The sequence below is a fragment of the Hemiscyllium ocellatum genome, chromosome 11 (genome assembly GCF_020745735.1).
Source record: "Hemiscyllium ocellatum isolate sHemOce1 chromosome 11, sHemOce1.pat.X.cur, whole genome shotgun sequence".
Lineage (NCBI taxonomy): Eukaryota > Metazoa > Chordata > Chondrichthyes > Orectolobiformes > Hemiscylliidae > Hemiscyllium > Hemiscyllium ocellatum.
This window is the reverse complement of record NC_083411.1, coordinates 45,117,058-45,142,092: the sequence shown is the minus strand read 5'-3', so window position 1 is coordinate 45,142,092 and position 25,035 is coordinate 45,117,058. Positions and strand designations below refer to the sequence as shown.

Here is a 25,035-nt window from a genome sequence, read left to right as displayed (position 1 = left end):
ACCCACCACCTCAAACCTTCCACCACTCTACCTCTGTATTCCTTTAACATGTTCCTTAAAGCCTGCCCTTTTGATCAAGCACTTGGCCTTCTGAGTGAAAACCTTGTTTTTATTCTCTGAGGGTTGAGAGTCTTTGGAATTCCCTTCCTCAAAAGGCAGTAATGCAGAATCTTTCAGTATTTTCAAGGCAGAGTTGGATAGATTCTTGATGACCAAGGGGATGGAAGATTATTGGGATGTGCATGAGTGCAGAGTTGAGGTTCAAATCAAGTCAGGTCGGCTATGATCTTATTGAATGGCGGAACAGGTCTGAAGGGCCGAATGGCTGCCTGGTCTTCCTTGTCCAGATGTAAGTTGCTTTCTTGCTTTTCTGTGACATATCTAAGGATGTTTTATTAGCTTGAAGGTGCTTTGTCAATATTTGCTAATGAGTTGCATGAATAATAAGACAAGTTCCATGGAAAATTGTATTTAAATCTGTAAGTAATTAACAACCCCACTTCTTTGGTTCATTTGCAGTCAACCGCATTCCCAGGTGAGGTGAAAGACCTGACGAAGAGAATTCGCACTGTGCTTATGGCCACTGCTCAGATGAAGGAGCACGAGAAGGATCCTGAGATGTTGATTGACCTTCAGTACAGTTTAGCCAAGTCGTATGCCAGCACTCCTGAGCTCAGGAAGACCTGGCTTGGCAGCATGGCGAAAATCCATTTGAAAAATGGTGACTTGTCTGAGGTAACAGGCCTGCCCCTTTAACCAGAATCTGTGACAGAGTTTGAACCCCATCATGCTGGTTTTAGTGCTTGAATTCCAGTTCAGAAAATCTAGAATGGGAAAGCAGACTTTTTTTTATGTTTTTCCATGCCAATCTCTTGGGAATTTTTAAAGGGAAGAACTAAGTCAATCTGGCCTCTGTGACTCCAGTCCCAAACCATCCCATTGGCTTTTGGCTTCTCTCCAAAGTGACCTGGACAAGTCACCCAGTTGCATTAAATCAGGACATCTCCAGAATGGGCAGTGAATGCCAGCCTGGTCAGGGGAATCCCGAGAGTGAACAAAGACTTGCATTTAAATACCACCATAGTCATTCTTGTAAGGTGAGACATAAATTGCACTCCTATGGCAAGCCATAGAGTCATAGAGATACACTGACCCTTCTGCCCAACTCATCCATACTGACCAAATATCCTAAATTAATCTAGTTCCATTTGCCAGCACATGGCCCATATCCTTCTAAACCCTTCCTATTCATATGCCCATCCCGATGCCTTTTAATTGCTGCAATTGTACCAGCCTCCACCACTTCCTTTGGCAGCTCATTCCATAAATACACCACCCTCTGCATGAAAAAGATTGCCCCTTAGGTCCCTCTTATATATTTCCCCTCTCACCCTAAATCTATGCCCTCTAGTTTTGAACTCCCCCACCCCATGGAAAAGACCTTGACTATTTACCCTATCCAGGTCCATCCCAAAACAAAATCCTGCAGATGCTGGAAGTTTGAGACAAAAACAGAAAATGCTAGAAATACTTTATGGTTAGGAAGCATCTGTGGAGAAGGGTGCGGAGTTCACCATTATAGGCCTGTGACCTTTCACCCGTACTGGGTCAAGTGAGAAATATGATAAAGGTGCCATAGTCTTATCAGACTATAGGGCTGCTGTCTCATTAGGGAGAGATGGTTGGTGGTGGTTTGACCTGAGGGTCACCACATCTCAGGGGCTTGGGCGAGGAAAGAGGTTGAGAAAGAATATCCTTCATGCGAACCTCAGCTGGTGTAGGAATTGCATGATCGACCAACTGAATTGGATAGGCTGGAACTTTATTCTCTGGAATGTCAGAGACTGAGGGGTGACCTTATAAAATCATGAGGGGCATAGATAAGGTGAATAGCCAAGGTCTTTTCCTGAGGGTAATCCAAAAACTAGAGGACATAGGTTTAAGGTGAGAGGGGGAAGATTTAAATGGGTCCTGAGGGACAACTTTTTCACACACAAGGTGTGCGTGTATGGAATGAGCTGCCAGAGGAAATGGTAGAGGTGGGGACAATTACAACATTTAAAAGGCCCCTGGATGGGTATATGAATAGGAAGAGGTTAGAGGGATACAGGCCAAATGCTGGCAAATGGGACTAGGTTGGTTAAGGATACCTGGTCTGCATAGATGAGTTGAACTGAATATCATTCTGACAATTCAACCTTTTATTTAAAATCCTGTTTTATTGCTGATGACGAAAACATCATTGGTGATCATTTTGAATAAGCTGAATCCATCTAAATGCTCAAGTTTTAGCTCCAGGTAATTGATCCTGGTCAGCCATGCAAATCCTTTGATCTCTGCTGATCATGCAAGGGTGTGTCACCTTTTTTGAAAACACAAACTCTGAGAGATTTGCATCTATCTAGCACCATTGTGACATCAGCACTAAAGGCCTCAACAGCCAATGCAAATATGTTTGTAGTGTAGGTAATGCAGGAAATGTGTCTCTCGGTGTTCACACAGCAAGATTCAAAAAGCTGTTTCCATGCTGTATGACTCTATGATTGGGAAAATTGAATGGAGTCCTTATTCATAATTAGCTTTGAGGAATTATAATTGAGTTAACAGTGGGAAACCAAGGGCTTGTAGTTAATATTAGTGGACTGCCTATCACCATTGATAGTTGCATCTAAGTCAAGGTGGGGAAGGATAGAGTCAGTGAAGGACTGATTGGCGAAGGATGGGCATACCTATTTATTGCATGTCTATCTATCTTTATGACATAAATATCAACCGATCCCATGTAGATACGTCAGACTGTAATAATTATTATACATGTATAACAGTGTTAAAATGGCACATTTCATACTTACTTTTATTGTTCTTAAAGCTCTCTGTACGCTGATGTTGTTAATCCTACATGTGCTTCATGTCTTGTCACACCAAACGTTGATGGGTATCTGAGAGGACTTGCGTATCCCCTTCTATTACTGCTACTTATATGTTAATTTCCAGGAAGCTTGTGATTGCTTGTCCTCAGCTCCTGGCAAACTGCAAGCCCAGGTGAGATCAGCAGTCACACAAAAAAAACAAAACAAAGAACTATAGCTGCTGGAAATCAGAAACAAAGAATTGAAAAGCACGAATTTTAAAGTTATATTCCCAAACCCCCACCCTCCCCCTTCTTGCTCTGATCTGAACCACCACTACCGCAATGCACATCTCCCTATTTGTCATTTTAAACACCTCAGTTAGATTAGCCATTAGCCTTGTATATTTGAGAAAACACAATCCCAGACTGTACAATCCATCCTTGACACTTCCCCCTTTATGCTGATTGTGTGTTGAATCCAGTTGTAAATGTCACACTGTCTGTCGTTTACTATCGCCTCTGTTTGGCTCTTATTAAACTGATAACTGGAGCATTTGACTAGGCACAGTTGACAGGTGCCCAAATATCATTCTGATAATTCAACCTTTATTTAAAATCCTGTTTTATTGCTGTTGACAAAACACCATTGATGTAACCATGGTGAGCATTTTGAATAATCTGAATCCATCTAAATGCTCAAGTTTTACTTCCAGGCAATTGATCCTGGTCAGCCATGGAAATCTTTTCATCTTTGCTGATAATGCAAGAGTGTATCACCTTTTTGAAAACACAGGGAAGGAGAGATTTGCGTCTACGTAGCACCATTGTGGCATCAGGACAACCAAGAGGCTTCAAAAAGGCAATGCAAATATGTTTATAGTGTAGGCAATGCAGGAAATGTGTCTGTCAGTGTTCACACAGCAAGATTCAAAAATCATCAGTGAGATAATGAGCAAATAATACGATTTAATGGCCTTAGTCACAGCCTGTCACTGAACAGAACTCACCCTCTTTTCTGCAAACAGTGGGGGGTTCAACTCTAACATCTCATTCCAAAGAAGTTTGACATTTCATCCAGCAGATGACAACTCTACCAATGTGTCATTCCCACAGCGGTGATTAACACCTTGACGTGCTCCAGTTCCTGGGGTTTGAAGCTGAGGGCTCAGATGTGACAGTTATCTTTTACCCTCTGTGGGATGCAGGTGTTATTGGAAAAGCAGGTATTTGACATCCATCCCAAATGGTCCTTGTACGGAATATTTTGTTGGGCCATTTCAGAGGGCGGTCACGTTGCTGTGGATCTGGAGTTACACATAGATCGGACCAGGTCTGGGTGGCAGATTTCCCTCCCAGAATAGCAAGAGTGAACCAGATTGCTTTTTGCAGCAAATCAATGGTAGTCCCATTGCTAAAATGAGATATTGTGTTCCAGATTTATTAACTGAATTTAAATTGTCAGATGTGCTGTTGGGATTTGAACCTGTGTGGCCATGTGCCTCTGTGTTTGGGTCCAGTGACATTCCTAGTCTAGCTATCACCTGCTGAAATAGAGGGTGACCAACTGAGCCACAACTGGCACTTAACTGTTCAGGGACAAGTTGGGAATGAGTCTGTGTAACATGTCTCTCCTCCTTTGCAGGCAGTGATGTGTTATGTTCATGTGGCCGCCCTGGTTGCAGAATACCTCTACAGGAAGAGTAAGTCAAATAATTTGTATTAATCCCAATAACTCTCTTTCACAAATCAAGTCATGCCATTTAGTTGGAATGCAGGGTTATCAGAGGTGAATGCGAATGTGGAATTCACAAAACAAACAGATTAGTAATTGAAGATGCTTGAAGGGCAGAACAATCAAGCACTACTATTGTTTCTTATGTTTAAGTGTTTTCCAATTTATTCCAACTGCAATGAAGAGAGAAAATGCTGGATACTCTTGGATCTGACAGTGTTTGTGGAGGGAGGAACAAATTTAGCATTTCACGCCACAGAACAGAAAACTTCAACAAGGAAGGGAGAACTTTCAGCCCATTAAGACTGTGCCAGCTCTTTTGCAGCTATCCCACTCCCCAGCTCTTTTGCAGCTATCCCACTCCCCAGCTCTTTTGCAGAGCAATCTACTTATCCCACTCCCCAGCTCTTTCTCAATCTCTCGGCAATTTGATTTCACCACAAGATTTTATCCGATTCAGTCATGAAAGCTGCGATTGAATAATTATCTACTGTCCAATCAAGCAGTGGGTTCCAAACCCTAACCCTCGTGTTACTTTTGGTTCTTTTTGACAGTCAAATTAAACATCAGCCAATGGAACTAGTTTTAGAAACACACAAAATAGGTGCAGGAGTAGGCCATTCAGCCCTCAGGTCAGCACCACCATTCAGTATGAGAATGGCTGATCAAGCAATTTCAGTATCCCATTCCCGCTCTCATTCCATACTCTTTCATCCCTTTAGCTGCAAAGGGCCATGCCCAAATCCAATTTACATACTGGCCCCAACAGTTTCCTGCAGGAGAGAATTAAACAGACTCACAACTCTGAGTGAAGAAATTCTTCCTCATCTCAGTCCTGAATGGTTTTCCCCTTATTTTTTGATTGTGACCTCTAGTTCTGGACATCCCCCAACAATGGGAAAATTTTTCCCACGTCTAGCCTGTCCAGTCCCATCAGGATTTTATATATTTCTATGAGATCCGCATTGAAACCCATTGTGATTATAAACACCTCTAAAACATCACCTCTTGTTTTTGTTTGAACTGAGAACGCTAATCCCAGTTTTTCCAGTTTGTCCCTTATCCTTGGAACCATTTTTTGTAAATCTCTTCTGCAAAGCCTTCATGTCCTTCCTAAAGTGTGAAACCCAGAATCAGGCAAGGTACCTAAATTGGGCCTAACTCATGCTCTGTGTTGGTTTAACATAGTTTCCGGGTTTTCATATTCTATACATCTATCTGTAAAACTTTATTGACTTCTTTGTTAACCTGTCCTGCCACCTTCAGAGATTTATGCATAAACACCCTGATCATAATCATTGAGTCAGACAGCTTGGAGACAAACCTCTCTGTCATATTTGTCCATGCTGACCAGGTATCGTAAACTGAGCTACTCCAGTTTGCCTGTATTTGGCCCATCTCCCTCTAAACCCTCTATACATGTGCCCATCCAAATGCTTATTAAATGTTGTAATTGTACCCACTTCTACCACTTCCTCTGGCAGCTCATTCCAAGTATGCACCACCCTCTTTCAGGTCTTTCAGGTCCATTTTAAATCTTTCCCCTTTCACCTTAAATGTATGCCCTACACTGGAGAAAGATCCTTGGTTATTTACCTTATCCATGCCCGTCGTGATTTTAGAAATCTCTATAAGGCCAGCTGCCAGTCTTCTCCTCTGATGTAACACATTGTTGTATTGTTTAGTTCCTGCCTCTTTCTCCCAAAACATATCTCCTCTCACTTCCCTACTTTAAGGTTCATATTTCTTGGTGATCATCCAGTCTTCCTGGTTCCCTTGAAGTCAATCATTATCTTTCTGGATGTTAATTTCATGCCATCTGCAGTCAGTGCCCAGCCAACAGATGCCTGGGTGTTTCCCAGCATTTTCAGTTCTGCTTTACGGTTTCCTAAAGCTGTAGCATTTTGGTGTATTTTTAAACTTCAGTAATTATTTAACATCATAAATGCTAGTGCTGACTCTTAAAGTTTCTGAGAACTAAATGGGAAGTATTCCAAAATTAGTAGAATTTTCAGTCCATCTTTTAGTCACCCTTTGTTGGCTCAGTGCCATTCAGTATTTTGTTTTGGAATCATTCTGTGAGGCATATTTAATATAATGAAACACACAAGATATATGTTATTAGGGCTTATAAAATAGTTTTAATGAATCAGAGACCTTGGAGTGCAGGTTCATAACTCTTTGAAAGTGGAGTTGCACGTAGACAGGATAATGAAGAAGGTGTTTGGTATGCTTTCCTTTATTGGTCAGAGTATTGACTACAGGAGTTGGGAGGTCATATTGCGACTGTACAGGACATTGGTTAGGCCACTGCTGGAATATTGTGTGCTATTGATTAGACTTAGACTTACAGTGTGGAAACAGGCCCTTCGGCCCAACAAGTCCACACCGACCCGCCGAAGCGCAACCCACCCATACCCCTACATTTACCCCTTACCTAACACTACGGGCAATTTAGCTTGGCCAATTCACCTGACCCGCACATCTTTGGACTGTGGGAGGAAACCGGAGCACCCGGAGGAAACCCACGCAGACACGGGGAGAACGTGCAAACTCCACACAGTCAGTCGCCTGAGTCAGGAATTGAACCCGGGTCTACAGGCGCTGTGAGGCAGCAGTGCTAACCACTGTGCCACCGTGCCGCCCACGGTCTGGTCTCCTTCCTATCAGAAAGATGTTGTGAAACTTCAAAGGGTTCAGAAAAGATTTACAAGAATGTTGCCAGAGTTGGAGGATCTGAGCTACAGGGAGAGGCTGAACAGGCTGGGACTTTTTTCCCTGGAGCATCGGAGGCTGAGGGGTGACCTTATAGAAGTTTACAAAATTATGAGGGGCATGGATAGGATAAATAGACAAAGTCTTTTCCCTGGGGTCAGGGAGTCCAGAACTAGAGGGCATAGGTTTAGGGTGAGAGGGGAAAGATATAAAAGAGACCACAGGGACAACTTTTTCATGCAGAGAGTGGTACATGTATGGAATGAGCTGCCAGAGGATATGGTGGAGGTTGGTACGATTGCAACATTTAAGAGGCATTTGGATGGGTTTATGAATAGGAAGGGTTTGGAGGGATATGGGATGGGTGCTGGCAGGTGGGACTAGATTGGGTTGGGATATCTGGTCAGCATGGACAGGTTGGACCGAAGGGTCTCTTTCCATGCTGTACATCTCTATGACTCTATAATCATTCCTGGCATGTGTTTGTCAGGAGCAGTGAGTCAGTCTGTATCTGCAAAGTTCAATATTGTGTTTCCACATGTGACCATCTATCAGTAAATGTGTGGTTGAGATTGTATGTATGCAGGAGAATGTGCACAATTATGTACATGGGTGTGAAAATAAGCAGGCCAGTTGCAGCATATGTTTGAAACTGTGTGACAGAACATCACTCAGCAATGAATCTGTTTATTTCTTTTAGATATTTTTGTCTGATTCAAACGCATCACATGTAATGCAAGTCCTCAGTCCAGCTCTGAGAGTTATGTGTACCATTGACTGGAAGTGATTAATTATATTGCAGTTTAATTTACAGTTATTGCACACATAATTAGTCATTAAACAAAACAGCTTCAGCCTGAAGGTTCTTGTGGTGCAAGTGGTAGTGTCTCTATCTCTGAGCCAAGAGGCCTGGTTTCAAGTCCCACCACCTCCAGACATGTGTCATAACATACCTGAATAGGCTGATTCAAAACACTGATAAGTTCAGCTTGCTTGATTTGAGAAGTGATTTGTCTGTCTCCCAAAGCAGGTGGTGGCAGGACTTGAGAAGGGAGACTAGAATGAGAGAAACCTGTTTGGAAATGAAAGGTCGAGAAATAGAGAACAAAAGTGGAAATCTGAGGAAAGGTGGGCTAGAAGAAAGTAGAACTGCAGTATAAAAGGAAGTTAAAAATAAACACATTGTAAAAGTGTTGTATGCAAATACACAAAGTATTTGCAATAATTACTTAACCGGAACTTTGAAGAATGAGAAGGGATCTCACTGAAACGGATAAAGTTCTGATGGGGCTGGACAGACTGGATGACATTCCCTCTGGCTGCGGGCCTACAATATTGGGCCAAATGGCATCGGCCATTTTGTACCGAGATGAGGAGAAACATCTTCCATCCGAGATGGCAAACCCAGGAATTCTCCTCCACAGCGGCAAAGCCACTGAGTATATTCAAAAAGAAAGACTTCTCGGGGAAAAAGGGGAATGTGGAGAGTGCAGGGGTTGAAATAGAGAATTGCATTGAATGGTGCAGCAGACTCAGTGGGCTGAAACACTACTTCTGCTCCTGCTTTCTGTATTACTATGTTCGAAAGCCAAGGAAGGTTGTGGGGATGTGTTGAAATTGGTTTCAAGAAACAATATTTTTGACGTGCCTCAGCTTGTGTTTTGAAACCTTTCATCAAATGTCTCTATCAACAGGATGATTTAAGAGCGCACTGTCTGAGAGTATTACCCTGAGAATTACAAATTTTCACTTCTAGCAAGTTTAACCATTACATTCCCAGCTTCAATTTGATGTCAAAGGAGGTCTCGTTAATTATTTTTCCAAAAAAAATTGCTTAAATGTCAAAAGACACCAAGAGTAAGTCTGCCAGTGGAATTAGTAAACGCCCAGAATGAATATGTGATGAGCGTGGCTGTTATACTGGGCGAAAACCCCACAGCACACATCAGATAGTAAATATGATCAAAACAGATCCATAGATTTCTCAGCAGCTAGATGTCAATGGGTTATCAGGTTTTTTTTATAAGGAATTATTCATTCAAGGGTTGTGGCAAGCATTAATTGTCCAACCCCAATTACCAGAGGACAGTTTAGTGTGAGCCACATGGCTGTTTGTCTGCAGTCACATGGAGTCCAGACCAGGTAAGGATGGCAGTTTCAGAATCTAAAGGACATAACTGAACCAGATGGGTTTTTCCTGACAATTAACAATGGATTTGTGGCTGTCATTAGACTGTTATTCCTGATTTTTTTTTAATTGAATTCAAATTCCACAATCTGTTGGCAGGATTCAAACCTGAGACATTATCTGGGTCTCTGGATTAACTGTCCAGCGATAATACCACTAGTCCTTCACCTCCCCTTTATCTCATTAAATCTCATTAGGGGTTATATTTCCTCACTTATCCCACTCCAGCCTTGAAATTCCCTTTCGAGGTCTGTTCTGTCTACTTCAACAACTGCTCCTGTGTTGGTCCATCATCCTTCTGTCCTGGATTCACAAACCTCTAGACTCCACTGAGACTATACCTCACTGCTCATTCACAATCATCGTTGTGATTCTTAACTGACAGCTAGCTTTACCGAGCTAGTCCAGCCCCCTTAGTTTTTCCTTTGAGCACTAGTCTTCCTCAGATTCATCAAACAAATATTGCTTTTGAGTTTTTCAACCACTGCTAAAAAGAATTGGTGGAGATTCTTTGTTGGTTGGAGTCAGACCTGGCACAAAGGCAGTTGGGGGTTGTTGCTATTGGAAGCCATCATCAGAGGAGCAAATAGGGAAGCAGATTTTAAAAAGGTGTAGAAGTAACAGAGTTGTTGTCATGGATGACTTTGACTTCCTTAGTATTGATTGGAACCTCCTTAGTTCAAATAGTTTGGATGGAGCAGTTTTTAGGAGAAAGTGAGGACTGGAGATCAGAGCTGAAAATGTGTTGCTGGAAAAGCAGAGCAAGTCAGGCAGCATCCAAGGAGCAGAAGAATCAATGTTTCAGGCATGAGCCCTTCTTCAGGAATGAGGAAAGTGTGCCAAGCAGGCTAAGATAAATGGTAGAGACTTGGGGGAGGGGCGTTGGAAATGCGATAGGTGGAAGGAGGTTAAGGTGAGGGTGATAGGTCAGAGTGAATGTTGGAGCGCCTCCAACACACCCCATCCAACTGGACACTCCGTGCTGGCCTCTTCCCTGCCCTCGATCTCTTATCAGGCATCACCATCATTCCCCTATGCTCTCGGATTAACGGGTTCAACACACGGCGAGACATCGAACAATTCTTCCGCCACCTTCACCTCCGCGCCTACTTCTTCAACCAGGATTCTCGCCCACCCTCTGATGACCCTTCTCCCGCTTCCAACACACCCCATCCACCTGGACACCCCATGCTGGTCTCTTACCTGCCGTCGATCTCTTATCTCCATCTCCAAACGGACCCCACCACCAGAGGTATATTTCCCTCCCCTCCCCTATCAGTGTTCCGAAAAGAACACTCCCTCCGTGACTCCCTCGTCAGGTCCACACCCCCCACCAACCCAACCTCCACTTCCGGCACCTTCCCCTGCAACCGCAAGAAATGCAAAACTTGCGCCCACACCTCCCCCCTTACATCCCTCCAAGGCCCCAAGGGATCCTTCCATATCCGCCACAAATTCACCTGCACCTCTACACACATCATTTACTGCATCCGCTGCACCCGATGTGGCCTCCTCTATATTGGGGAGACAGGCCGCCTACTTGCAGAACGTTTCAGAGAACACCTCTGGGACACGCGGACCAACCACCCTGTGGCTCAACACTTCAACTCCTCCTCCCACTCCACCAAGGACATGCAGGTCCTTGGCCCCCTCCATCGCCAGACCATAGCAACATGACGGCTGGAGAAATAGCGCCTCGTCTTCCGCCTAGAAACGCTCCAACTACAAGGGAGGAACTCCGATTTCTCCAGTTTCCTCATTTCCCCTCCCCCCACCTTGTCTCAGTCCCAATCCTCGAACTCAGCACCACCTTCCTAACCTGCAATCTTTTTCCTGACCTCTCCGCCCCCACCCCCACTCTGGCCTATCACCCTTACCTTAACCTCCTACCACCTATCGCATTTCCAACGCCCCTTCCCCAAGTCCCTCCTCCCTACCTTTTATCTTAGCCTGCTTGGTACACTTTCCTCATTCTGAAATGTCGATACTCCTGCTCCTTGGATGCTGCCTGACCTGCGCTTTTCCAGCAACACATTTTCAGCATGGAGCAGTTTTTGTCAGGTGCGTCTTGGAAGGATTCCTTATTCAATATGTAGATAGGCTGATGCGAGGGGAGGCCATATTGGATTTGTTGCGTGTCAATGAGCTAGGTCACGTGTCAAATCTCTCAGTCGGCGAGCATTTTGGTGATAGTGATCACAACCTGCTGACCGTTACTATAGTTATGGAGAGGGATAGGAGCAGACAGTGTGGGCAAGTATTTAATTAGAAGAAGGGGAATTGCAATGCAATTCAAGAGGAACTGGGGCACCTAAATTGGGGATACATATTCTCAGGGAAATGCACAAAAGAAATGTGCAGTTTGTTTAGGAAGCACTTGCTGGTGGTGCTGGACAGGTTTGTCCCACTGAGGCAAGGAAGGGGTGGTAGGGTAAAGGAACCTTGGTTGACAAGGATTGTGGAACATTTAGTCAAGTGGAAGAAAGTAGCTTACTTAAGGTTGAGGAAGCAAGGATCAGACAAAGCTCTAGAAAGTTACAGGGTAGCGGGAAAGGAACTGAAGAATGGACTTAGAAGAGCTACAAGGGGGCATGAAAAAGCTTTAGCAGGAAGGATTAAGGAAAACTCTAAAGGCAATCTACACTTATATAAGGAAGAAGAGGATGACTAGAGTGAAGGTAGGGCTGATCAGGGATAGTGGAGGGAATATGTAGCTGGAGTTGGAGGAGGTAGCGAATGTCCTTAATGAATACTTTGCTTCAGTCTTCACTACTGAGAGAGAACTTGAAGTTTGTGAGGACAACATAAAACAGGCTGATATGCTCGAACAGGTTGATGTTAAGAAGGAGGATGTGCTGAAAGTTTTGGAAAACATAAGGATAGATAAATCCCCTGGATAAGATGGAATATGCCCAAGGTTTCTACAGGAAGTGAGGGAAGAGATTGCTACACCTTTGATGATGGTCTTTGTGTCCACACTGTCCATTGGAGTAATGTCAGGTGACTGAAGGGTGGCAAATGTTATTCCCTTATTCAAGAAAGGGAATGAGGATAATATTGGCAATTATAGACCAGTCAGACTTATGTCTGTGGTGGGCAAATTATTGGAGAGGATTCTGAGAGACAGGGTTTATGATTACTTGAAAAACCATAGTTGGATTATTGGTAGTCAGTGTGGCTTTGTGAGGGGCAGGACACGCCTCACAAACCTTATTGAATTCTTTGAGGATGTGACAAAACACATTGATGAAGATAGAGCAGAAGATGTGATGTACATGGATTTTAGTGAGGCGTTTGATAAGGTTCGCCATGGTAGGCTCATTCAGAAAGTAAGGAGGCATGGGATACAGAAACATTTGGCTGTTGGGATATAGAATTGGCTGCCCCATAGAAGACAGAGGGTGGTAGATGGCAGGCTTTCAGCCTGGAGCTCAGTGACCTGAGGTGTTCTGGGACCTCTGCTCTTTGTGATTTTTTTATAAATGGCTTGGATGACGAATTAGAAGGGAGGGTTAATAAGTTTGTCGATGACATAATGAAGTTTGTTGATGGAGTTGTGCATAGTGTGGAGAGCTGTTGTAGGTTGTAATGGTACATTGAGAGGATGCAGATCTGGGCTGAGAAGTGGCAGATGGAGTTCAACCTGGAAAAATGTGAAGTAATTCATTTTGTAAGGTAAAAATTGAATGCAGAATACAGGGTTAAAGGCAGGATTCTTGGCAGTGTGGAAGAACAGAGGGATCTTGGGGTCCATGTCCATAGATCCCTCAAAGTTGCCACCCAAGTTGAAGGAGTTGTTCAGAAGGCATATGGTGTGTTGGCTTTCATTAGCAGAAGGATTGAGTTTAAGAGCTGTGAGGTTATGCTGTAGCTCTGTAGAGCCCTGGTTAGACTACATTTGGAATATAGTGTTCAGTTTCTGGTCGCCTCATTATAGGAAGGATGTGGAAGCTTTAGAGAGGATTCAGAGAAACTTTACCAGGATGCTGCCTGGACTGGAGGACTGGAAGACATGTCTTATGAAGTAAGGTTGAGGGAGCAGGGGCTTTTCTCATTGGAGTGAAGAAGAATGAGAGGTAACTTGGTAGGGGTGTACAAGGTGTTGAGAGGCATTGTTAGAGTCAATAGTCAGAGACTTTTTCCCATGGCGGAAATGGTCATCGCAAGGAGGCATAATTTTAAGGTGATTGGTAAAAGGTTTAGGGGAGACGTCAAAGGTTGGGTCTTTACATGGAGTGTGGTGGGAACATGGAATTGACTGCCAGGGGTGGTAATGGAGTCAGATATGTTAGGAACATTTAAACGACTCTTGGATAGGCACATGGTAGACGGAAGTTTATGTAGGTTAGTCTGATCTTAGAGTAGGATAAAAGGTCAGTACAACATCAAGGGCCAAATGGCCTGTACTGTTCAATGTTCGATCACAGCTCCATGACATCTCTACAGATTTCCTCAAGGTGTCCTAGGCTCAACTGTCTTCAACTGCTTCGTCAATGACCTTCCCTCCATCTTCAGGTCAGAAGTGGGGATGTTTGCTGATGATTTCAAAAGCTTCAGCGACGTTTGTGACTCCTCAGAAACTGAAGCAATCCATGGCTGAGTGCAGCAAACCTGGACACTATCAAGGTTGGGGCTCACAAGTAGCAAGTACCATTGCCACAGAAGTGCCACAATGGCTATCCCCAACCAGAGAGAATCTCACCATCACCCCTTAACATTCATCAGTATTGCCATTGCTGAATTCTCTGCTGTCAACATCTTGGGTTTGCTATTGACCAGAAACTGTACTGGGCCGTCTTTGTACATGTCTACAAAACAGGTCAAAGACTGCAGAGAGTAACTTGCCTTCTGACTCCCCAAAGCCTGTCCATCATCTAAAATGCAAAAGTCAGAAGTTTGATGGAATTCTCTTCACTTTCCTGATGACTGCTGCTCCAATAACACTCAAGAAGCTTGACACCATCCACGACGAAGCAGCCTGCTTGATTGACACCATATCCATAAGCATTCACTCCCACTCCTTCAATACATTATCTGGGCCGACATGCCACCAATTTTTAAAGTTCGCTTGAGAATGTAGCTCCATAAAAGGTTTTGCGATTTACATGTGAAAGAAGTGAAACCAACATGGTCATTCTAAAAGATGAGAGACTTAACAAATAATCCAGGTCTTTTTCAATATATAATTTCAGTTTCGTTACACTGTAAACCTTTGCTATACATTCTGTGTCTTACAATCTTATATTCCACAACCACCTGATGAAGGAGAACGCTCCAAACGCTAGTGCCTCCTATTAAACCTGTTGGACTGTAACCTGGAGTTGTGTGATTTTTAACTTTGTACACCCAAGTCCAACACCGGCATCTCCAAATCTAAAAGATAAATTTATATCTCTCTTCTTCCCATTTTACTGACCTTCAGTTCCTGCCTGTCTCCTTTCAACTCCACTTCAGAGATCTATTGAAAATGTGGCAAAGTCCCCAGCCTATCACTGGGCAAAATTGAATGTTGCCACCTAACAACTCTTAGGACTGTGTGAGCTCAGAGAACATTGGCTCACTCTACACAAAATGGATCTATATAAAGATTGGATTTCAACAAAATTTCCCTCCTCCTGAATGACCTGCATCTAGTTTTAACGTTATACCCTTGTATATTTATCCTATCCATATCCTTCATGATTTTATAAACCTCAATAAGGTCGCAGCCTCCGATGCTTTAGGGAAAACAGCCCCAGCCTATTCAGCCTCTCCCTATAGCTCAAATCCTCCAAAACCGGCAACATCCTTGAAAATCTTTTCTGAACTGTTTCAAGTTTCACGACATTCTCCTGATAGGAAGAAGGCCAGATTTGCGCACAATATTCCAACAGTGGCCAAACCAATGTCCTGTACAGCTGCAACATGACCTCCCAACTCCTGTACTCAATACTCTGACCAATAAAGGAAAGCTTACCAAGCATCGCCTTCACTATCCTATCTACCCGCGACTCCACTTATTTATTTATTTATTAATTATTAAGATTTATTTATTTATTAATGCACCATTCAAAGACATTCAAAATCATTTATGTTGTCTGGGCTATTGCTACCTGAAGAAAAATATCATGCCTTCAGTTTGAATCCTTGTGAAATTAATCATTGTATTTGTATCTTGTCTCTTTTATGATCTTAACCCTTCACTTTTCGATCACTGAAGTGATAAAAACCTTTGCTACTATCTCTTATACAAGGAGTTTCTATTTTCCCCTGTGTACCCCTTTCACACTCCAGGCATTCTCTTAACTCACCTGTATGATTCTATATTCATCCCTTGTAGAAGCCCTTTTCATCTTAAATTTTTATTTTATTCATTTGATCCCTATGCAAGCCTTGATTTTTGCCCTCAGTGTATTGAGTGGGATTTGAACCTGCAGTCATGGGTTTCAGAATCACTGCACCTCCAACTGAGCTACACTGTCGGTTGGCTCTTAGACTTCTGATGTTCAAAGAGAAAGAGCAGAGAGACAAAATACTAGGCAAAAGTTGCCAACACACAAATTAAAATCCACAAGGACACTTGGATGCCCTTGTCTCTCAAGGGGATGCCATCAGCTCAGATGCCCCATAAGGAAGTAGGTCATCCTCTATGGACTGCTGTTTGTGCGTCATCTGTTCTGGATGGCAGAATGCTGATAATAGTTAATGTCCCACTTGTTATGAAACTATTTCTCCCGATGTAAAACCATTCAAGACTTTTTGAATTCTATTATCACATCACATTTGACCTTCTCTGCCCTTTGGGGATTAGACTCATTGATGTTTACAGCACAGAAAGGGATCATTCAGCTCACTGTGCCTGTGATGGTCAACAAGATCTGACTATATGAACCCTATTTCCAGCTTTTGACCCATAGTCCTGGATGACAATGGCAATGCAAATGAATATCTAAATACTGCTTAAATATTATGAGGTTTTCTGGCACAACCACCCTTTCAGGCAGTTAGTTACAGGCTCCCATCACCATCAATGGAAAGAAAAGTCTCCTCAAATTTAAGGCTGTGCCCCGCAGTTATTGACTTTTCACCAAATGGGGGGAAAAAAGCTTTCCTATCCACCCTAACTATGCCTCTTATAATCCCATTCAGCTCTATCAGATCCCTCTCAACCACAAATTTCTTTGACCATCTCCTCTTCTATTTAAATTCAAATTATTATCAAATACCAGAAACAGCCAGGGCCCAAGCACCAAGCCACATGGAACCCTGCTGGAAACTGACTTCTCGACTCAAAAACATTCCTCCACCACCATCAAAGCGGAGGTGCTGGACTATAAATCCAGAGAACCAAGCAATATTCTGGGGATCCGGGTTCAAATCCTGCTGTGGCAGATGGTGGAATTTGAATTCAATTAAGTCATATCTGGCATTCAGAGTCTAATGATGATTGTAAATCCATTGCCGATTGTTGGGAAAACCCATCTGGTTCACTAATGTCCTTCAGGGAAGAAGCTGTCATCCTTACCTGGTCTGTCCTATAGGTGCCTCCAAAACCACAGCCATGTGGTTGACTATTAACTGCCCTCTGGGCATTTAGGGATGGGCAATAAATGCTGGCCTAGCCATTGATTCCCACATCCCATTAATTTTTTTTTAAAATCAGCTGATTTTGGATTAAATGAGCCATTTTGCTCTCAATCCTGTGGGCTCTTAATTTCTTGAGCTGTCTGCCATGATGGAACTTCTCAAAAGCTTTGCAGAAGCTTAGTGGGTGGCACGGTGGCACAGTGGTTAGCACTGCTGCCTCACAGCGCCTGAGACCCGGGTTCAATTCCCGACTCAGGCAACTGACTGTGTGGAGTTTGCACGTTCTCCCTGTGTCTGCGTGGGATTCCTCCAGGTGCTCCGGTTTCCTCCCTCAGTCTAAAGATGTGTGGGTCAGGTGAATTGGCCATGCTAAATTGCCCGTAGTGTTAGGTAAGGGGTAAATGTAGGGGTATAGGTGGGTTGCGGGTCTGTGTGGGCTTGTTGGGCCGAAGGGCCTGTTTCCACACTGTAAGTAATCTAATCTAATCTAGAAGTCCCTGTAGACCACATCAAATGTAATATCCTCACTAACACTGCTGGTTACATCCTTAATAAAATTGATCAAGTGTGTCAAATATCAACAAATCCAAGTTGATTGTCCCTGACTAATCCGCGTCTATCCAAGTGCAGATATATTCTGCCCCTCAGAATTCTCTCTAAGAACTTCCCAATTATGTTAGACTAACTGGCTTCTAATTTCCAGGTCTGTCCTTTTTTTCAATAATAGACAGTCCTCTGACACCTCACCTGTGGCCAGAGAGGATTTGAAAGTTACAGCTAAAGCCTCTGGTATCTCCTCCCTTACCTCCATCAAAATCCAGGGGATGCACCTAATCTGGACCTGAAGACTTATCCACTTGAGTAAAGCTGCTAAACCCGGCAGTACATTCTCCCTATTTGTTAATTTTGTCAAATATTTCACAGTACCCCACCTGAAGGTCTGTACCTCTGTTGTTTTTTTTCCATTCTGAAGAGCAATGCAGTATATTCATTGCAGACTGTCCACACACTGATTACCTCAATGTTCCCTAATGGGTTCTACTTTTTCCTCAGTTATTCTCTTGCCAAGCTTTTCCAGTCTCTCGATTTAATGCCTCATCCTGAGTACCACTCGCGTACATTTTCTCTACACCTTTTCAAAATGTTGGCGTAGCCTCTGAAATGTGAATATTATAGGTTGTGCAAAATGTTAACAGTTTTTACCTTGGAGGACATTTCTGTCTGTGATGAGAGAAACTGAGTTATTGTTTCAGATCCAGGAGTATTTAGCAGAAATCTCTCTCTCCACAGATTTACGTCGCCTGCTGAGTTTCCCCACAGCTTTTTTCATTCTGATTGCACAGGTCCAGCGTCTGAAATATTTGGCTTTTGATAAATTGCCTTGGTGGGGGCGCTACATTTATCAGTAGCTGTTATCTTTTCAGTTGATAATGAGTCAATGATTTATGTACATCCTTCTTCCAACTCCCATTTCCTGCCTCCTAAGTTTCTGTTTAAAAGGGTCTGTTCAAATGTTGTATCGATGTGTCCAATTTCTGTGGTTGTCAAACTCCCCCACAGTCAGCAATCATTATCATTGTGTTTTGGATTAGCAAACTACTTGTCACATTTATCAGGCAGAGTTCCAGAATCTCCAATGACATGAACCAATCTAGTTAGTCAAGCAGCCGTTTTTTTGTTTGTCCAATATTATTGTGATTAATCATTAATTTATGTTGCGTCTCTTTCCCTTGTCACCGCTGTAATTACTGACCTTTACTGGTTCCAACTGAAGCAAATTGTTGATTTTGAAATGCTTAGTATTGTTTCCAAGTCATTCTGTGACGTTGTTCCTAATTATCTGTAACCTCTACCAAACCCAAAATTCTCCCAAAGGTTTCAAAGAACGTAACGTAAAAAGCACTTTAATTATGCTGTGGCACTTTGTGAACATTTTGTTGCTTGCAGAAGGATCCTGGAAGTTAATCTTAAATTCCTATAACCCTTAAAGGGTTGACATACCTAATTTAGCAGGGGTTTGGATGCTATAATGGGCCATATGCTAGAGATTTGTTCCATCATCATTTTTAAAGAGTGCATGTTAACCCTGAATTGGTGACTTAAATATGATAAAGTGAATAAAGTCACCCTTGTCCCGAGGGCTTCCTGCCTTATTAGATAGAGACAACTGGTGATGGTTAAACCTGAGGATGACTGTGCCTCGGGCAAAGTTGAAAAAGTGGAATCCTATTACACCAACCATTGAGGAAACTGAGTCTATGCTAGCAGCCTCACCTTTGTCTCTTAAACTGTCTAGCCAGTTGATCTAACTGACCCCAATCTGGTCCATTGCCATTGCACCATTGTTGCTAAGATGTATCTCCTACCCATGTCATGAGCCCTTCATCCTTTGGTGTTTTGCAACCTTCTGAAAGCCTTATATTAAATCAGAATCAGTTGATGGATATAATGTGTTCCTTGCAAATGAAATCGTAGTCAGCAGTGGTTAGTTGCAGTCTTTGTAGCAAGTAAGCCAATAATAAAACATCACTTGAGCAGATGAATTGCAAATAAAAAATAGACCAATCAGCTCATTTGCTCTCCTCTACCATTTTATAAGACAATGATTCATCTGTCTGTGTTCCAAATTCTACATTCCCATGCCCTCACTAGACTCTAAATCCCAAGCCAAACAAGTATCTATCTACATCTGTCCTAAAAATAGTCAATGCCCATATATTCCCTGCCTTATGAGGCAGAGAATTCCCACAACACTTGCAGAGAACAAATAAAGTCCCTTTATCCACATCTGTAAAAGACAATGTCTAATTTTAGATCATGTCCCTTGGTTCTGGACTGATTCATTAAAGGAAATGTTCCTTTCCACATTCATCTTGTTAAAACTTTTGGGATCTTATACATATTAATCTGGTCATTCCTCGTTCTTCTAAATTCCAATTAAAAAAATCCAATCCTTCATCATGAGACAACCCACTCATTCTGGATATCAATCTATTAAACTGCCTCTTCGCCGCCTCCAATGTATTTGCATCCTTCCTTAAATGAAGAGACCAATGTGAGATGCATTCTAACCAATAATCTGTACAAATACAAAAACAACACATGGAATAAAGTAGACTGATGACCAGCTCAATTTACCCAACTGGTGGAGACGAGATTTCATCCACTTGCTATGAAATATCCTCGCAGAGCATCATAGATTCCAGCTGACAGACTGCACCTTGCTCCATGTCCTTGAAAACAAATTACTATTGCTGGAAGTCTACGGTCTACTGTGGCAATAGATCCACAGTGGATGCCATCTCCTTTGCCCTATGCTCATCGCTAGAACGAGGACACCTATGTCACGTTACTATTTATTGACTTTAATTCTGCCTTCAACACCATAATTCTAAGTAAACCCTTCTTCAAACTCTGATACCTGGGACTCTGCCTCCCCCTTTGTAGCTGGATCCTCGACTTCCTGACACACAGACCTGATCCATAAGGATAGGTGACAATAATCCTCAGTGCCAGTGCCCCACAAGATGGTGTGCTCAGCCCTTTGCTATACTCCTTATACACTCATGACTGTGTAGCCAAATTCAGTTGCAACTCCATTTACAAATTTGCTGATGACACTGCTCTCGTGGATCAGATCTCAAACAACGATGAGACAGAGTATGGGAAGGAGACTGAGCTTAGTAGCATGATGTAAAGGCAACAATTTCTCCCTCAGTGTCAGCAAACTGAAGGAGCTGGTCATCGAACTCAGTGTAGGACACGCCCCTGTCTCTATCAGTGGTGGTGAGGCGGAGATTAGATTAGATTATTTACAGTGTGGAAACAGGCCCTTCGGCCCAACAAGTCCATACCGACCTGCCGAAGCGCAACCCACCCAGACCCATTCCCCTACATTTACCCCTTCACCTAACACTACGGGCAATTTAGCATGGCCAATTCACCTAACCTGCACATTTTTCGACTGTGGGAGGAAACCGGAGCATTCGGAGGAAACCCACGCAGGCACAGGGAGAATGTGCAAACTCCACACAGTCAGTCACCTGAGGCGGGAATTGAACCCGGGTCTCTGGCGCTGTGAGGCAGCAGTGCTAACCACCGTGCCGCCCACGGAGATGGTCAAGGGCATCAAATTCCAAGCAGTAAGTGTCACCAGTAATCTGTCCTGGTCCATCCATGTTGACGCGATAGTCAAAAAACATAAACCAATGCCTCTGCTTCCTCCAGAAGGCTAAGGAATTTGGAATGTCCACAGTGACCCTTACCAATTTTTACAGATGCACCACCGAAACCATCCTATCTGGATGCATCACAGGTCAGTATGGCAGCTACTCTGCCCAAGACCACACAAAGTCATCGAAAGTTGTGAAAGGAGCACAATCGATCACACAAACCAGCCTTCCTTCCATTTATTATCTATGCTACTTAATTCTGATCTGCCTGTATTGCTGCAAGACAAAACTTTTCACTGTGTCTTGGTACATGTGACAATAAATTCAATTGACTCCGTCTACACTTCCTGCAGCCTTAGGAATGCAGCCAATAGAAACAAAAAACCTTCCCATCCTGGTTGTACTCTATTCCATCAGGAAAAAGATACAAAAGTTTCAAAGAACTTAACCAACAGATTTAAGAAAAAAATTCTTCCCAGCTGTCATCAGACTTGTAAATAGACTTCTCATGTATTAGAGTTGACCTTCCTCTGCACCTTCTCTGTTGCTGCAACACTGTATTCTGTTCTATTACCCTTATGTAATTATAAGGTATGATCTGCCTGTATTGCACACACAAAACCATACTGTTCACTGTATCTCAGTACATATGACAACAATAAATGAAATCAAAAATCAAATCAAATCTTAGCTAGAAACAGAAACTGCTGGCAAACTTGCTTCGGTCTGCATTAGAAAGAAAACAAGGTTCATGTTTGGTGTTGACAATCTTTTGATCATAAACATTTCACTAGAATAGCAGTTGCTGGTGTTGAGGACAGGCCTGAACAAGTAACCCAAAGAATGTTTGAGGAAGGGTCACTGGACCCGAAATGTTGACTTTGATTCCTCTCCACAGATGCTGCCAAACTTGCTGAGCTTTTCCAGCAATTTCCATTTCTTTTTCTGTGCAAGTAATGGCTGTTTGAATACAGATTTAATGTCACTAAGCCTAAAGTGATTCTTCTCCGTTCCTCTCAGAATTATTTCCAAAAGGCTGCACAGCTTTCAAAGCAATCACTCCGAACATTGAGGAAGAAGCTGCAATGAAAGAGGATGCTGGGATGCAGGATGTCCACTACACTGAGGTAACGCTTCTACGTTGATTTGCTATTTGATCCGTTCCCAGCAGTATTTCTCCCAGAATGCAGCACTGGCAGGGAAACGCCAATTTCCTGGATTTTGAATAACGTAATCATCAGAATCTTGACAACATGAATCTTGTCAGTTACAGCATCCCCACCTCTGAGTCTCGAGGTTCCACAATCTAGTGGTTTGCTCATTAAAAGCAGAAAATGCTGGAGGTATTCAGCAGACTTGTAGAGGGAGCAGTAAAACTCACGTTTTGAGATTAATATGACTTCATTATTACTTCATTGAAATACCAAAGGAGTGCTGCACCCTATCTAATTCACCATATTTCAGGATGGTCATGTGGAGTCACAAATCCTACAGTCCAACTCGTCCACACCAACCAGATATCCTAAGTTAATCTAGGTGCATGTACCAGCACTTGGGCCATCTCCCTCCAAATCCTTCCTATTCAAGTGCCCATCCAGATGGCCTTTTAAATGTTATAATTATCCTACCTTCCACCACTTCCTCTGGCAGCTCATTCCATACACGTACCACCCTCTGTGTGAAAAAGTTGCCCTATAGGTCTCTTTTATATCTTTCCCCTCTCACCCTAAACCTATGCCCTCTAGTTCTGGACTCCCTGACCTCAGGGAAAAGGCTTTGTCTATTTATCCTATCCATGCCCCTCATAATTTTGTAATTATTAGGTCTCCCCTCAGCCTCCAACGCTCTAGGGAAAACAGCCCCAGCCTGTTCAGCCTCTCCCTATAGCTCAAATCCTCCAACCCTGGCAACAAATCTTTTCTGTAAATCTTTTCTGAACCCTTTCAAGTTTCACAACATCGTTCCCATAGGATGGAGATCAGAATTGCACACACTATTCCAAAAGTGACCTAACCAATGTCCTGAATAGCTGCAACATGACCTCCCAACTCCTGTATTCAATGCTCTGACAAATAATGAAAAGCATACCAGACACCTTTTTCACTATCCTATCTACCTGCAATACTACTTCTAAGAAATTATGAACCTGCACTTCAAGGTCTCTTTGTTCAGTAACACCCCTGAGGACCCAACACATTAAGTGTATAGGTCCTGCTTTGATTTGCTTTTCCAAAATGCAGCACCTCACATTTATCTAAATTAAACTCCATTTGCCACTTCTCAGCCCATTGGCCCATCTGATCACGATCCCATTGTAATCTGAGGTAACCTTCTTCTCTGTCCAGTACACCTCCAATTTTGGCATCATCTTTAAGCTTACTAGCTATACCTCCAGTATTCCCATCCAAATCATTTATGTGAATGACGAAAAGTTGTGGACCCAGCACCGATCCTTGTGGCACTCCACTGGTCACAGGCCTCCAGTCTAAAAAAAAACTCTCCACCATCACCCTCTGTCTTCTACCTTTGAACCAGTTCTGTATCCAACTGGCTAGTTTTCCCTGTATTCCATGTTATCTAACTTTGCTAGCCATGAGTAACCTTGTCGAACATCTTACTGAAGTCCATATGGATCATGTCCACCACTCTGCCCTCATCAATTTTCTTTGTTACTTGTTCAAAAAACTCAATCAAGTTAATGAGACATGATTTCCCATGCACAAAGGAATGTTGACTATCAGTCCTGTCTTTCCAAATACATTTGCATCCTGTCCCTCAGGATTCCCTCCAATAACATGCCTACCACCGATGTCAGGCTCACTGATCTATGGTTCCTGACTTTTCCTTACCACCTTTCTTAAGTAGTGACACCACGTTATCTAGTCTCCAATCTGTGACTATTGATAATACAAATATCCCAGCAATCACTTCGCTAGCTTCCCGCAGAGTTCCAGGGTACACCCAATCTGGTCCTGGTGATTTATCCACCTTTGTGCATTTCAAGACATCCAGCACCACCACCTCTGTAATATGGACATTGTTCAAAATGTTGCTATCTACATCTTTCATGTCCACCATGGGGTGGCACAGTGGCTCAGTGGTTAGCACTGCTCCCTCACAGTGTCAGGGATCTGGGTTTGATTCCAGCATATTCTCCCCGTGTCTGCGTGGGGTTCCTCCAGGTGCTCTAGTTTCCTCCCACAATCCAAAGGCGTGCAAGTTAGGTGAATTGGCCATGCTAAATTGCCCTTAATGTTCAGGGATGTGTAGGTTAGGTACATTATTCAGGGATAAATGTAGAGTAATGAGAAATGGGTCTGGGTGGGTTACTCTTCACAGGGTCATTGTGGACTTTTTGGGCTGAAGGGCCTGTTTCCAGACTCGGGATTTTTTGACATTCTCCACAGTGAACACTGATGCAAAATATTCCTTTAGTATCTCCCCATTTCCTGCAGGTCCAAACATAGGTGGCCTTGCTGATCTTTGAGAGGCTGTATTCTCTCTCTAGTTACCCTTTTGTCGTTAATGTATTTATAGAATCCCTTGGGATTCTCCTTCAACCCAATTTGCCAAAGCTATCTCATGATCCCCATTTTGCCCTCTCGATTTCTCTCTTAAGTATACTCCTACTGCCTTTATACTCTTCTAAGGAGTCACTTGATCTCTGCTGTCTACATCTGGCATATGCTTCCTTCTTTTTCTTGACCAAAACCTCAATTTCTCCAGTCATCCAGCATTCCCTACACCTATCAGCCTTGCATTTCACTCGAACAGGAGCATACTATCTCTGGACTCCCATTATCTCATTTCT

At 43.0% G+C, this 25,035-nt stretch overlaps 1 protein-coding gene across 1 annotated transcript in view; it reads left to right on the top strand.

The window, feature by feature from the left end:
- Positions 1 to 25,035, top strand: part of dock11 (dedicator of cytokinesis 11) — a 305,664-nt gene that overhangs the window by 217,593 nt on the left and 63,036 nt on the right. The window contains exons 43-45 of the mRNA XM_060832572.1: positions 520 to 735; positions 4,494 to 4,551; positions 22,245 to 22,351. Of these exons, the coding sequence (XP_060688555.1) occupies positions 520 to 735; positions 4,494 to 4,551; positions 22,245 to 22,351 (381 nt within the window). The remainder of the gene's footprint in view (positions 1 to 519; positions 736 to 4,493; positions 4,552 to 22,244; positions 22,352 to 25,035) is intronic.